Source organism: Anomaloglossus baeobatrachus, chromosome 11 (assembly GCF_048569485.1).
Source record: "Anomaloglossus baeobatrachus isolate aAnoBae1 chromosome 11, aAnoBae1.hap1, whole genome shotgun sequence".
Lineage (NCBI taxonomy): Eukaryota > Metazoa > Chordata > Amphibia > Anura > Aromobatidae > Anomaloglossus > Anomaloglossus baeobatrachus.
The window spans coordinates 148,868,437-148,884,146 of record NC_134363.1 but is presented as its reverse complement, the minus strand read 5'-3'; the positions used below and the strand labels follow the sequence as shown (position 1 = coordinate 148,884,146).

Below are 15,710 nucleotides of genomic sequence, written 5' to 3'. Positions count from 1 at the left end.
AGTGTCATCATCTGAAGGGGGGGTAAAGGACTGGAGGTCGATAGTGTCATCATCCGGAGGGGGGTAAAGGACTAGAGGTCGATAGTGTCATCATCCGAAGGGGGGTAAAGGACTAAAGGTTGGTAAATGTCATCATCCAAAGGGGTGTAAAGGACTGAGTGTCATCATCCGGATGGGGGTAAAGGACTAGAGGTCGATAGTGTTATCATCTAGAGGGGGGTAAAGGACTAGAGGTTGATAGCATCATCATCTGGAGGGGGGATAAAAGACTAAAGATCGATAGTGTCATCATCTGGAGAGTGGTAAAGAAGTAGAGGTTGATAATGTCATCATCCGGAGTGGGGGTAAAGGACTAGAGGTCAATAGTGTCATCATCCGGAGTGGGGTAAAGGTTGATAGATGTCACCATCTGGAGGGGGGTAAAGGACCTGAGGTCAATAAGTGTCATCATCCGGAGGGGAGTAAAGGACTAGAAGTTGATAGTGTCATCATCCGGAGACGCGTAAAGTACTAGTGGTCGATAGTGTCATCACCCGGACGGGGTAAAGGACTAGAGGTCAATCAGTGTCATCATCCGGAGGGGGTAAAGAACTAGAGTTCAATAGTGTCATCATCCAGAGAGGGGTAAAAAGACTAGAGGTCGATAGTGTCATCATCTGGTGGGGAGTAAAGGACTAAAGATCAATAAGTGTCATCATTCGGAAAGAGATAAAGAACTAGAGGTCATTAGTGTCATCATCCGAACGGGGGTAAAGGACTAGAGGTTGATAGTGTCATAATCCGGAGAGGGTAAAGGACTAGAGGTCAATAGTCAGTGTCATCATCCGGAGGGGTGCAGAAAATGGCCAAAGGAAACTCTGAAAGGGGTTGATGTGTCAACCCCAAAAAAGAATTAAGCACATCGTCTTGAAGCCTCTTTTTAGTAAAAGAATAAATAAATAAAAAATAATTGAACTTTGTTCAATTAATGTACACAGTTAATCAAATATCTTAATTTGTTTGATCCTGAGCAATGGTCTCCAAATTATGACCCTCCAACCTCCACTCTCAGCATGTTATGACCCCCGTTTGGAGAATTAACATTTTAGGTGACTGTATTACAGAGAATGGATCTGTCATGGCATCCACTAGCCATAGCCCATTTTTCTAATCAATGAGTGCTATATATTGAGGGCACGGTGGCTCAGTGGTTAGCACTGCAGTCTTGTGGTGGCTCAGTGGTTAGCACTGCAGTCTTGCAGCGCTAGGGTCCTGGGACACCATCTGCAAGGAGTTTGTATGTTCTCCCCGTGTTTGCGTGGGTTTCCTCCGGGATCTCCGGTTTCCTCCCACACTCCAAAGACATACTGATAGGGACTCCAGATTGTGAGCCCCAATGGGGACAGTGTTGCCAATGTATGTAAAGTGCTGTGAAATTAATAGCGCTATATAAATGAATAAAATTATTATCTCTGCATAGGATCCATTTTGATCCGTCATATGCAATTCTGCTAGACTTCACAGCAATAATATCGTTCGGAGAGGCTATATTATTACTAATGAGACAATGAAAGTCAGGGCAGCACCTGGACATTTACAAACATAAATCAATTACATTGCTTGCCCTGTAAAGAGGACCTGTCACCGAGTCTAGCAACACCAGTTGTTTGTTCTTAATTTATTCCCGCCACTCCCCTGAGTATTCTACTATTTTCTTTTTTAAAATCTGCCATACAGTTCCAAATATATGGGCCTTTTTATTTTGTGTTAATTTTTATGGACTTTAGTGGGCACAGGATCCTCAGGGGCGTGTCTTTATGCTAATCTGCATTTTTTTACCCTGTGAGCCACGCCCTCTTGATAAAGACAATAATTAGCACTAAATAAAAACGCCCATATCTCTGAAACCATATGGCAGATTTTAAAAGCGAAAAAAGCAGAATACTCAGGGAAGTTCAGGCAATAAAATATGAGAAAGTACTGGCCACTTTAGAGACCTGGTGACTAGTCATCCTTAAACAGGCAAAAAGTAGCCAATTTTTGTTAATATTTTATTCCCACTGTTCTTTTTTTTGTTTAGGTTCTTTTTTTTATCTTTTTGAATGTCCCAGAAATATGAGCCTTTTTGGAGCTGATTTTTATGTTCTTTACAAAGGGGTGTGGCTTACAGGTTAAGCAGCCTAAGGACACACCCCTGAGGATCCTATAAGAACCAACCTCTTGGTAAAGGCCATAAAAATTAGCAGTAAAATATAAAAAGGTCCATATCAATAGAACTAAAAAGAACAAAACAAATAACAACATCCCAAAAAGATATTCAGGGGAGCATCAGGAACAAAACAAGAGCAAAATTTGGCCATCTTTAAGAAATTGGAAATGTGGATTTTACATCTCTAGATTGTACAGTCTCAACCTGCTGCATCCATGGTCTATGAATTTTAATTAGGGTTCGTTGAAGCTTTAAATTAATTAAAAGCTTCATTAATGAAGGATCTAAAATGTGCAGTGCTCGCCATAAACCCTTTTTGTTGTACCGGTGTATCAAGACTTCACAGTAAGAAATAGAAGTGCCTGCACACAGCAGATAACCACTGTCACTCTAGGTACGGGGAAGTACCAAGCGATTGGCGAAAGGGAAGGGAAACCCTGCGTCTAGGGAAGGGGGAGATGGTGACCCCTGATCAAACCTACCGCTGGTCCCTGGGGTCCTCACAACCTTAGATAGGTTCCTTACATATGCGCCGAGCAGGATACTTGACATTAGGTATCCCTAGTGCTGGGCCCTAAATAGGGAACGGATGGGATAAGCTCTTCATCAACTTCACTAAATGTTAACGGAAGACACAAGGAGGACAAACAGGGGAAATGCATGAACTACTTATCATTAGATGACACAGGCAGGAGTTCAGCAAAGTTTTCAGCAACAATACAACAGAGGAGTGCAAGCCACCTCCTTGCAACCAAGGCTTGAATGAACTGAAAAATATCACCAGCACCAGTCCAAGGAAGGAAGGGGTAGTATTTAAGCACCAAGAGAATACTGATGATCAGCAGCTGGGTGAAAGGCGAGCTCCTGCTGGGTCTAAAAGGAAGAAAGATGATTCAAGCAGGAAAGATACCTATACCAATGAATACTAAGAGCAGGAACAATGGAAAGTCAGGGAGCATTCTGTGTAGCTAGACGCTGTGACCTTCTATGGCCTGAAACCACAGGATCATTTGATTCACCTTTCCCAATTTCAGTCTCCAATCAATTAGAGGGGTTTTAACACTAGAAGTCCCAAGTATTTCGATCTCCATAGGATTCCAACGGTAGAAATGTCAAATGACCCCTCTCTGGCACTTCTAGTGTTAATAAGATTAGAAAAATAGGTCTTCGATTCCTAATATAGCGCCACCCTTGTTCATAGGCAGTGACTGGTATTGCAACTGAACTGCAATAATGGAAACAAAAAAGCCCAAGTTATCCGAGAAGCTGTGAAAGGATGAGGCAGAACTTTTTCCTTATTTTGGAAAAAAGTAACCATGTTTTTTTTAAATCTTGGACAACCCCTTTCAAGGGAACCTGTGATTAGATTCATACCCAGAATTTCAGAGAAAGATGTACCTGGTTGCAGTGGTGCAGCCGGCTCGGATTGTTTCTGCCCACGATCAGGCGAAGAATCTAGTGACCGGTTCCCTTTTATGACTCGAATGTTGACCGTGAATTTCATGAATCTGGAGTTACGCGGTTCTTACCTTGAGAATCTTGTGTTGTGAGCTGAGCGCCCCATAGCGATTCATAGAATCTTGCTGAAAGAGCAAAACACAAGGTTAAAAATTGGTTAAAAAACATGAAATGTCACCAGTTAATATCCTGGATATATGTGATGACGCAGAATGTGATTGTGTCGAGTCCACCCAACACCAGAGCCGCCCGATCTGCTCCATTACGGGGGAGGAATCACTCCACATATGCACCCGACATACACGGATCACCACGGTCATGGCCGCATATAACCGCGCAGGGGGCTGTAGAATTGTTTTCTTGGCATCAGGGGAGTTGAAATCGGATTTTGCGACCATTTGATATTTTTTTAGCCACGTGCATTTCATACTGGGGTTTTGGAAACGGTGAGAAATCCCTGACGTCACCCTTCTCCACTTTCTATGTATCTGCTTGCTCCTAATAAGTGGAAACATTCTTATTTGCATTTCCTTAAAAGGAAGGGAAGGGCCAAAAATAAAGACTCTTTTTACATCCCTTGACCTTGAGCTTTTTCAGTAAGCATGGCAATGTATAACATTGCAAGTGTTAGGCAATGTGCACACGCTGCAGATTTGGTGCAGATATTTATTGCATGAAAATTTGCACCTTGTGGCAGAGAAATGCACCAAAAAACATGTGTGTTTTTTTTTTAATGAAGTCAACGGGTGGAAGGGCTAAAAAAGCACCGGTCTCACACCCACATTCTGCAGGTTCACACAGACACGGGCACCCGGCACATGTGACATCTGGCACCAAGCATACGTGACATCCGGCACCCTGCACACGTGACATCCGGCACACGTGACATCCGACATCAGGCACCCAGCACATGTGACATCTGGCACCCTGCATATGTGACATCCGGCCAACCCGCACACATGACATCCGGCACCCCGCACACGTGACATCCGGCACACAGCACACGTGACATCCGGCACACAGCACACGAACACGTGACATCCGGCACCCGGCACACGTGACATCCGGCACCCAGCACGCGTGACATCCGGCACCCGTGACATCCGGCACCCAGCACGCGTGACATCCGACACACAGCACACGTGACATCCGGCACACAGCACACGTGACATCCGGCACCCAGCACACGCGACATCCGGCACCCAGCCCACGTGACATCCGGCACCCCGCAAACGTGACATCCAGCACACGTGAGTGACATCTAGCACACATGACATCTGGCAAACGTGAGTGACATCCGGCACACGTGATATCCGAGACACGTGAATGACATCCAGCACACATGAAATTCGGCACACGTGAGTGACATCTGGCATCCCGCACACCTGACATCCGGCACCCTGCACACGTGACATCCGGTACCCTGCACACGTGACATCCGGCACTCCACACATGTGACATCCGGCACACGTGACATCCGGCACACCCAGACAATCATTCCGGCACACTGGACCATTTACCTTTTCTTTGTTCAGGGCCTCCTGAGCTTCTAGTTTATAGACTAAATAATCTGTACAGACAAAAAAAAGAGAAAAGGATCCATCATTTTGAGTTATAAAACAGCACGACTATCCAGATAGAACATGCTCTACAGAGTCCTCCATACTGTGTGACTTCTGCTAATCACATATGAGAACACGTAATAATTCACACAAGGGAAACGGCTACAAAGATTGCACTTACTGTGATTGTCTCCTGCCTAAGGTTCTCCAGGGGTTACATACAAAATGTACCTCAAAAAAGAATAAAACCTAGAAATAAATGTGCAAATGAATCAGGAAATAAAGCTGTCCTCACTGTTTGTTAGTCTGCAGCATATTTGCATGATCCTGAAACAGTTGATCTTGTAGAAATCCTACAGAAAGCAAATGGATTAATCTCCTACTGTTTGTTGGTGGCTGACTGGAGCCCCAGTCAAGAGATGGAGCTTAGTTATTTTACGGCAGGCCTGCACAGCAGGAAGACTTCTGCTGCAGGTAGTTGTCTTACAGCTAGACACACACACAGGGCACAAGAGGAAAACGTTTGCTGCAGGTAGTTGTCTTACATACAGAATCATCAAAGGACAATAAAACTTTCACACTGAACTGCAGCAGTATTTATGGCTAGAACAGCTTGTCCCTCTGCCATAGAGATAGTTCTGTTTCATATAACTTGTTCTTTTTTTTTTTTTTTTTTTTTTTTTTTTTACTTCACTATTCTAAGTCCTGTTGTGTATAAATACGTGACTCTTCAGATTTTGTGTTATACCATGCCTGATGAAGAGACCTGAGTAGTCTCGAAAGCTTGCAATTATTACCATCTTTTCAGTTAGCCATTAAAAGGTATCAACCACTGAGGACTCTCTGTTCTTTTAAACAATTTTTTTATACAGAAACATGTCATAGTGGGAAGACTTCTGCTGCAGGTAGTTTTCTTACAGCCAGACACACACAGGGAACAGCAGGAAGACTTCTACTGCAGGTACTTGTCTTATAGCCAGACACACATAGGGCACAGTGGGAAGACTTCTGCTGCAGGTAGTTGTCTTACAGACAGACACACGGCACAACAGGTTGATTTTTGCTGCAGTTAGTTGTCTTTCAGACAGACACACACAGGGCACAGCAGGAATACTTCTGCTGCAGGTAGTTGTCTTGGTAGTTGTCTTATAGCCAGACACACAGAGGGAACAGCAGGAAGACTTTTGCTGCAGGCAGTTGTCTTACAGCCAGACACACACACACACACACACACACACTCTCGTCACAGCTGGAATACGTCTGGTGCAGGTAGTTGTTTTACAGTCAGATACACACACAGAGAATAGCACAAAGACTCCTGCAGGTAGTTGTCTTACAACTAGACACACACAACACAGTAGGAAGATTTCTGCTGCAGGTAGTTGTCTTACACCCAGACACACACAGGACACAGCAGGAAGACGTCTGGTGCAGGTAGTTGTCTTATAGCCAAACACACAGGGAACAGCAGGAACACTGCTTCAGGGAGTTGTCTTATAGCCAGACACACAGAGAATAGCACAAAGACTTCTCCTGCAGGTAGTTGTCTTACAGCTAGACAAACGGCACAGTCGAAAGATTTCTACTGTAGGTACTTGTTTTACAGCCGGACACACACACATAGGACACAGCAGGAAGACTTCTGCTGCAGCTAGTTGTCTTACAGCCAGACATAGGAAATTTTAAAGGGAAACATGGCCGATCTACCAAAATAAGATTGAGTTGCAATACCAGAAAGAGCTTATGGACAAAACTGACAGTGTTTCTGGAACAAAACATAAGTTGACAGTAGGCACAATATGAAACCTGATCATTTGATTGTAGTTTAAAACCATAATAGGTGCAAAATCAAAACCTATTGATCTCAGAATTCTGCAAAAGTCAACTTGTTGCATTCTGGGATCACCTACTGATCCCTACTGTGTAAATACAGCAAACACAATCCTAGCCCAATAGTGAGGATGCAGCTGTTTTTGTTTCATCCAGAACCCTGCGGTGCGGCCACCAAGTCCTCACTTTGATATTTAAATGTAAGATCTGGTTGGTTTTGCTCATCAAGGTTCAACTTGCAGAAAAGGAATATATCATGAGGAAAGCAGAAGAAAAAGGATTTCTACATCAAACATCAGACATGAAGGGCGAGGCACATATGGAAAAAAGACAGAATGAACATATCTTGTCATAAATAAATAAATATGTTGTGCCGAGGCTGAGGAACAATTCAAGGAAATTACGGGTGTGGGGCAACGTTTAGGAGGGAATTTAACGTAGAAAAACACTACTGAAGCCTGCTCTTGTAGGACATGGGGTCAATGGATCTTAGGGGCACTTTGCACACTACGATATCGCAGGTGCGATGTCGGTGGGGTCAAATCGAAAGTGACGCACATCCGGCATCGCAGGCGATGTCGTAGTGTGTAAAGCTTTTTTGATACAATTAACGAGCGCAAAATCGTCGTAATCGTATCATCGGAGTAGTGTCGGTCATTTCCATAATTTGGAAATGACCGATGTTACGATGTTGTTCCTCGCTCCTGCGGCAGCACACATCGCTGTATGTGAAGCCGCAGGAGCGAGGAACATCTCCTACCTGCGTCCTGGCCGGCTATGTGGAAGGAAGGAGGTGGGCGGGATGTTTACGTCCCGCTCATCTCCGCCCCTCCGATTCTATTGGCCGCCTGCCGTGTGACGTCGCTATGACGCCACACGACCCGCCCCCTTAATAAGAAGGCGGGTCGCCGGCCAGAGCGACGTCGCAGGGCAGGTGAGTGCATGTGAAGCTGGCGTAGCGATAATGTTCGCTACGCCAGCTATCACTATGATATCGCAGCTGCGACGGGGGCGGGGACTATCGCGCTCGGCATCGCAAGCATTGGCTTGCGATGTCGTAGTGTGCAAAGTGCCCCTTAGGGTAAGGATAGACAGTGCAGCACCGACACAGCCGCCATGATCGCAAAAGTGTCTGTGCCGCCCAATCTGGATTAGGTCTTAGGGGCACTTTGCACACTACGACATCGCAAGCCGATGCTTGCGATGAAGAGCGCGATAGTCCCCGCCCCCGTCGCAGCTGCGATATCATGGTGATAGCTGGAATAGCGAACATTATCGCTACGGCAGCTTCACATGCACTCACCTGCCCCGCGACGTCGCTCTGGCCGGCGACCCACCTCCTTATTAAGGGGGCGGGTCGTGCGGCGTCATAGCGACGTCACACGGCAGGCGGCCAATAGAATCGGAGGGGCGGAGATGAGCAGGATGTAAACATCCCGCTCACCTCCTTCCTTCCACATAGCCGGCCAGGACGCAGGTAGGAGATGTTCCTCGCTCCTGCGGCTTCTAACACAGCGATGTGTGCTGCCGCAGGAACGAGGAACAACATCGTAACATCGGTCATTTCCAAATTATGGAAATGACCGACGCTGCACCGATGATACGATTCCGTCGATTTTGCGCTTGTTAATCGTATCAAAAAGGCTTTACACACTACGATATCGCCTGCGATGCCGGATGTGCGTCACTTTCTATTTGACCCCACCGACATCGCACCTGCGATGTCGTAGTGTGCAAAGTGCCCCTTAGTTTTGATGTAAATTCAAAAATACAGGTGCTAACCAGGAAAATATTTGGTGTCAGACGTGCAAATGACCAACCTCGATCTAAACCAGAATGATCTGTGGTGGATAGATGGGTGACCAAGTGGTCCACCCACTGGACTTTAGTCAACATTTTGGGGTGTAACTAAAATATTTACAGGGATTAAAGTCATAAATGGACCCGTGGGGGCCTTGGAGGACCCAAAATGTCCTTTCAACTCATACGACAAGACCTCGATATGTGAAGAACCTGATGAATGTTTTGCATGAACGTCAAATTACGCCACTGGGAGACACCACCATAAACTAATGGGAAAGTCTGCCAAGCAAAGAGCAAGAAAAACAACAAAAATGTTTTTGGATTGTATGTTCATTTTTTTTTTAAAACAAAAATTACCATATTTTTTCGATAAGATGCATTTTTCCTCCCAAAATAATCCAAAAAATACGTTAATCTTTCGGGGGGTGGTGTAGAATGGTGAGGAAGCAGGGGCAATGCTGCAGGTGCTGCGGGCTGTGCGCTGTAGGCTGCGCTGGTGTGGGCGGTGAGGAAGGGGCCATCCTGAAGATGTCGGCGGTGCGGGCTTCAAATAATGGCGCCCGGAGTCGGCACATGCACAGATTGAGCTCTTGGCTCAAGATCTCATCTGTGCACGTGCTGCCTCCAGCCCAATGATGTACCAGCAGCGGCGCCCAGAGGTGGCGCGTGTGCAGATGAGATCTCGGCTTGTCATTGAGCCGGTAACTCAATCTGCGCAAGCGCCGACTCCAGGGCGCCATGTCTTTGAAGTCCGCACCGCCGACAATTCCTGGATGTTTTCTCTGCCTCACAATACCGCCAAACATCTTGGACACCTGCCGCATGGTCCGCAGCATCACCCTGCTCCATGACCGCCTCTACCTGCTGTGACCCCACTCTTGATCCCCCCTCCTCGGTATGACACCACTATTAGAAGACGGACCCTATTTTTTTTCCACCTTTTTTTTTTCTCTAAATTTGGGGTGCGTCTTATAATCCAGCGTGTCTTATAAAATGAAAAATATGGTATTTTTTTAATGTTCTTTTCATTCTTATATTGATATTCATACCATATCATGTTATACTTAACCCCTCGTTTTTTATGTTTTGCCACTTTTACACAATAATAACAATATTATAGCAAAAATAATTGGTTTTGCATCACTATATTCTGAGAGGTATAGCTTTTTTATTTTTCCGCAGACAGAGCAGAATGGGGGGTGCGGTTATTTTTTGTGGGACAAGATGACGTGTGTGATCGTGAACGCGGACTCACGCGTGCAAAGGATATTTCGGTTGCCAGAAGATAAAACAAAACCTGCTGTTCTACAGATGCTAGAAACAAGAGACCCGGTGCTGACCTTCTTTTGTCTTCTTGTGCTCACTCTTCTCCTTCTGCAAAGAACGTTCCAGCCTGGAGCGATGCTCGTAAACCACTGGGGGTCAAGAAGAAAACAAAGTATTGTTACATTGTGAAAGAATTCTAGAAGACCTGTAAGATGTATGCCCCACCACCATGCCACCCAAGACACAGCATGCCACATAGATGGGCAGGGAGCTTGGAGTCTCTACAGTCAGCCATTGCCTCTGCAGCCTCGGGGAAATTAAGGATACCATTTTTTTATGTGCTACACATAATTATAGTATGTTTATTGCGTATTTTGTACTGGCGTTTTATGGATTTATTTTTTTTTAAAACTTTAGTCAGCTCTCATGCTGTGCCAGTCATTGCACTGGTTACCCATACAATATAGATTCCAATTTAAATTGCATATTCTCATCCACAGCACAGCACCCCCCTACATCTCCACCCATATCTCTGTCCCGTTCTCTATGCTCTACAAACGACTTTCAACTAACATCCTCACTAATCCGAACCTCCCACTCCCATCTCCAAGACTTCTCCCGAGCTGCACCAATTCTCTGGAATGCTCTATCCCAAGAAACTAAGAAGAACCACAACTTACACAGCTTCTGACGCTCCCTAAAACACATCTATTTAAGGCCGGCCTATCACCCTCCCTAATCGAAGTCATTTCATACTCTCAGAACATACCGTAATTCTCCCTCAAACTCCTCAACACCCAAAGCACTACAAAGATCGGCTGGTGATTGGCTCATACAGCCTTTATCTATCCCCCAATTATTTGGAGATGGTTGGCCTGTTATTGTAAATAAGCACTTGTACCTTGTCCCCCCACCTCACTCCATTGTAGATTGTAAGCTCTTTGGAGCAGGGTTGTCTTTATTTTTCCTTTAACTATTGTATCTTCTATAACTGTTACTTATGTTTGTTTATATATGAACCTCTGATTGTAAAACATAGCAGAATATGTTGGCTCTATAAAAATAAAGACTATATTATTAATATATAATAATAAATTTAATATTACTATATCATATTATTCTTACATTATTATTACTATTAGATTATATATTACTATATCATATTATTATTACTATTACATTATATATTACTATATCATATTATTATTAGATTATATATTATTACTATACTATCTTATTATTACATTATTTCTACTATTAGATTATATATTATTATATTATTACTATTAGATTATATATATTACTATATCATATTATATTATTACTATTAGATTATATATATTACTATATCATATTATATTATTACTATTAGATTAAATTACAATATTATATTATTATTACATTATTATTACTATTAGATTATATATTATTACCATATTATATTATTACTGTTACATTATATATTATTTTATTATTACATTATTATTACTATTACATTATATATTACTATATAATATTAGATTATATATTACTATATCATATTATTACATTATTATTACTATTAGAGGAGAAGAAGAATGGTCTAAAATTCCAGCAGAGCATTGTAAGAAACTCATTGATGGTTACCGGAAGCGGTTGTGCGCAGTGATTTTGGCTAAAGGTTGTGCAACCAAGTATTAGGCTAAGGGTGCCAATACTTTTGTCTGGCCCATTTTTGTAGTTTTGTGTGAAATGATCATTGATTTGATTTTTGTTTCATTCTCTTTTGTGTTTTTTCATTGCAAGCAAAATAAATGAAAATAATAATACCAAAGAATTTGTGATTGCAATCATTTTCAAGAAGAAACTGAGTATTATCTGACAGAATTGCAGGGTGCCAATACTTTTGGCCAGCACTGTATCATATTATTATTACATTATTATTACTATTAGATTATATATTTTACTATATTAATAACAATAAAAATAATATGAATATATCACATTAATAATATAATTCTTCAACAATGAAGAAAAAGCTAAAAAGACTAACAAAATGCTCAAAAAGATGCCAGGATATCTCTGAACCTTCCCATTGCCATGTATTGAAAAGTATAGAGAGGAAGACGCCTGAACAACGGTCACCTCACTTCTTCTAAACCTGAACATATGAACAGCTAGTCATTTTGCTTTTTCAGGCGGTTCTGCTTCAAACCCATCTGCATGTCAACATAACTTATGACAACGGCCATCTTACTCTGAGCTGAAGACAAAAAAAGAGCTAAACTGTACAAGAAACCTAGGACAGAAACGAGCGAGAAATGAGCATGCTTGGTGGTGTATGCAGAGGATACTGTGCAGGGAGGGTGGAGGAGGTGGCCTTTCTCCATCATCTATTGGATCCTATGGTAGCATCTCTTTCCTAGAACTGGAGAATTTATGTTTAAAGGGAACCTGTCACCAGATTTGTCCCCTATAAACCACCACCACCAGTGAGCTCCTACATACAGCATTCCAGAATACTGTATATAAGAGCCCAGGCCGCTCTGTGGAGCGTAAAAAACACCTTTATTATACTCACCTAGGGGGCAGTCTGATCCAATGGGTGTCGCTGCTCTCGGTCCAGAGCCTGATATTTTCCTTCCATCCCCGTCCTCCTTCCCAGCTCCATGTGGATGACACATCCTACATCATCCACACAGAGGCCTCCATTGTGCTCCTGCGCATGCAAACTTCTCTCTGTCCTGCTGAGAAGAGATCAAAGTATTGTAGTGCGCATGCGCAGGCGGTCTTAGAACTTTCCCGACACATTACAGTACTTTGATCAAACAGAAGTGCGCATGCGCAGGAGCACAACGGAGGCCTCTGTGTGGATGATGTAGGACGCGTCATACACACGGAGCTGGGAAGGAGGACGGTGATGGAAGGAAGATAGGAGGCGCCGAACTGAGCAGTGACGCCCATCGGACCCAACCGACTCCCTAGGTGTGTATAATAAAGGTGTTTTTTACATTATATAAAGCGGCCTGGGCTCTTATATACAGTATTCTTGAATGCTGTGTATAAGAGCTCAATGGTGCTGCGCGATTCCTAAAGCTTAACATGGACAAAACAGAGTTCATTGTCTTTCCTCCTCCTCACTCATCTCCTCCAACAAGCCTTTCCATCAAACTCGATGGTTGCTTACTCTCCCCAGTCTCACAAGCTCGTTGCCTTGGAGTAACCCTCGACTCTACTCTATCCTTCAAGCCACACATCCAAGCCCTCTTCACCTCATGCAGACTACAACTCAAAAACATCTCCCGGATCTGTGCTTTCCTTAACCAAGAATCAGCAAAAACATTAGTGCATGCCCTCATCATCTCCCGCCTCACCTACTGCAACCTCCTGCTCTCTGGCCTCCCTTCCAACACTCTTGCACCCCTCCAATCTATCCTAAACTCTGTGGCCTGCTTAATCCACCTCTCCCCTCGCTACTCCCCAGCCTCGCCACTCTGCCAATCCCTTCACTGGCTTCCCATCGCCCAACGACTCCAGTTCAAAACACTAACCATGACATACAAAGCCATGCACAACCTGTCTCCTCCTTACATCTGTGACCTAGTCTCCCGGTACCTACCTGCACGCAACCTCAGATCCTCACAAGATCTCCTTCTCTATTCCTCTCTTATCTCCTCTTCCCACAATCGCGTACAAGATTTCTCCCGTGCATCCCCCATACTCTGGAACGCTCTAGCTCAGCACATCAGACTCTCCACTACCGTGGAAAGCTTCAAGAGGAACCTCAAGACCCACCTCTTCCAACAAGCCTACAACCTACAATAGCCCTCAGTCCAGTACACCACTGCGCAACCAGCTGTGTCCTCACCTATTGTACCATCACCCATTCCCTGTAGACTGTGAGCCCTCGCGGGCAGGGTCCTCTCTCCTCCTGTAGACTGTGAGCCCTCGCGGGCAGGGTACTCTCTCCTCCTGTAGACTGTGAGCCCTCGCGGGCAGGGTCCTCTCTCCTCCTGTAGACTGTGAGCCCTCGCGGGCAGGGTCCTCTCTCCTCCTGTAGACTGTGAGCCCTCGCGGGCAGGGTCCTCTCTCCTCCTGTAGACTGTGAGCCCTCGCGGGCAGGATCCTCTCTCCTCCTGTAGACTGTGAGCCCTCGCGGGCAGGGTCCTCTCTCCTCCTGTAGACTGTGAGCCCTCGCGGGCAGGGTCCTCTCTCCTCCTATACCAGTCTGTCTTGTACTGTTAATGATTGTTGTACATATACCCTCTCTCACTTGTAAAGCGCCATGGAATAAATGGCGCTATAATAATAAATAATAATAATAATAATAATAATAATGGTGGTAGCTGCAGCTCATAGGGGACAAATCTGGTGACAGGTTCCCTTTAAACATATATTCTCCAGTTCTAGGAAAGAGATGCTACCATAGAATCCAATAGTTGATGGAGATAAGCCACCTCCTCCACCCTCCCTGCACAGGAACCTCTGCACATGTCACAGAACACGCTCACTACTCTCTCGCTTCTTTCCTAGCTTTCTTGTACATTTTAGCTCTTTTTTTTGTCTAGTAAGATAGCCGTTGTCATAAGGTTATGTTCAGATGCAGAGGGGTTTGGAGCAAAATCGGGTGCTGACCCCCAGTGAATAGTCTGCTGCTGATGGTTTCCCTTTACACCGACTCTAGGCAGATCTTGCAATCCTCAGGAAGCAATATGGAATATGGTCGTACGATTAGACCGAGAATGCTTCATGTGTAAGTGGGAAAAACATCACGGAAAGTCATGAATAAGTTAAATCGTGACGGGATTAGTCACAGATCATATGATGGTTGTGTTATCCAGCCGTGTCTGATGCGAACGGGTAAATGCACTCTGCAAATCAAGACCATATGACTATAATTCCAGGAATGATGATTTACCGTCTTTCTAAATAACAGGGAGCCGAGAGCTAAAAGCCTGCGCTGCAAGAACAATGCACCACAGAGCGGTACTATCATACCCTGTGGATCTATCAGTGGATGTCCGACTTTTTGGTTTTTCTATTTTTACCGCCAGATACAGAATTAGGACCAAAGTATCTCACATCGGCCTTCAAAAAAAACATGATCTCTTCATACGACCAATACATAAAATGAAAACCTGTATTCAGACCTCCCATAGTAGTCACTGGATAAAGCGCCATTGAGACGAAATATGGCTCCGTTCTCGGGACAAGAGGAGGTCCAAAAACATGGCACTCGCGTCCACATGACATGGAAATATCCTGAAAGGGAGTGGTAGACTCAAATCCCAACATGAACCAGACGCCAGCGTCAGCCATTAAGAAGTCTGGAAAAACAATGGACAACCCCGGCAATGTTTAGTCTTTACATAAACCTGATGTATCTGTCAATAAAAGTGTAAAAATGTATGAAACGATGATAATTGTACTTCAGTAACCATAGAAACCACCGACAAAGATCTGAACACACTGAAGCAACAAAATGTGTTGAAACCAAAATATTTGTCAGTGTCAAAACTTATAGCCATGACTCTACTTTTCCAATTTTAAAATGCACATGTCAAATTCATTAAAAGATAATTAAATTCTTTTTATTTTTGGAGTTTGGGAGGAAAGCTGTGGAA

At 44.0% G+C, this 15,710-nt stretch overlaps 1 protein-coding gene across 1 annotated transcript in view; it reads right to left on the bottom strand.

Moving 5' to 3' along the window:
* The window catches only part of LOC142256962 (uncharacterized), a 165,693-nt gene that overhangs the window by 99,157 nt on the left and 50,826 nt on the right, over nt 1–15,710 (bottom strand). The window contains exons 2-4 of the mRNA XM_075328986.1: nt 10,182–10,256; nt 5,167–5,216; nt 3,718–3,771 (exon numbers count right to left, since the gene is read on the bottom strand). Coding sequence (XP_075185101.1) covers nt 3,718–3,771; nt 5,167–5,216; nt 10,182–10,256 — 179 coding nt within the window. The remainder of the gene's footprint in view (nt 1–3,717; nt 3,772–5,166; nt 5,217–10,181; nt 10,257–15,710) is intronic.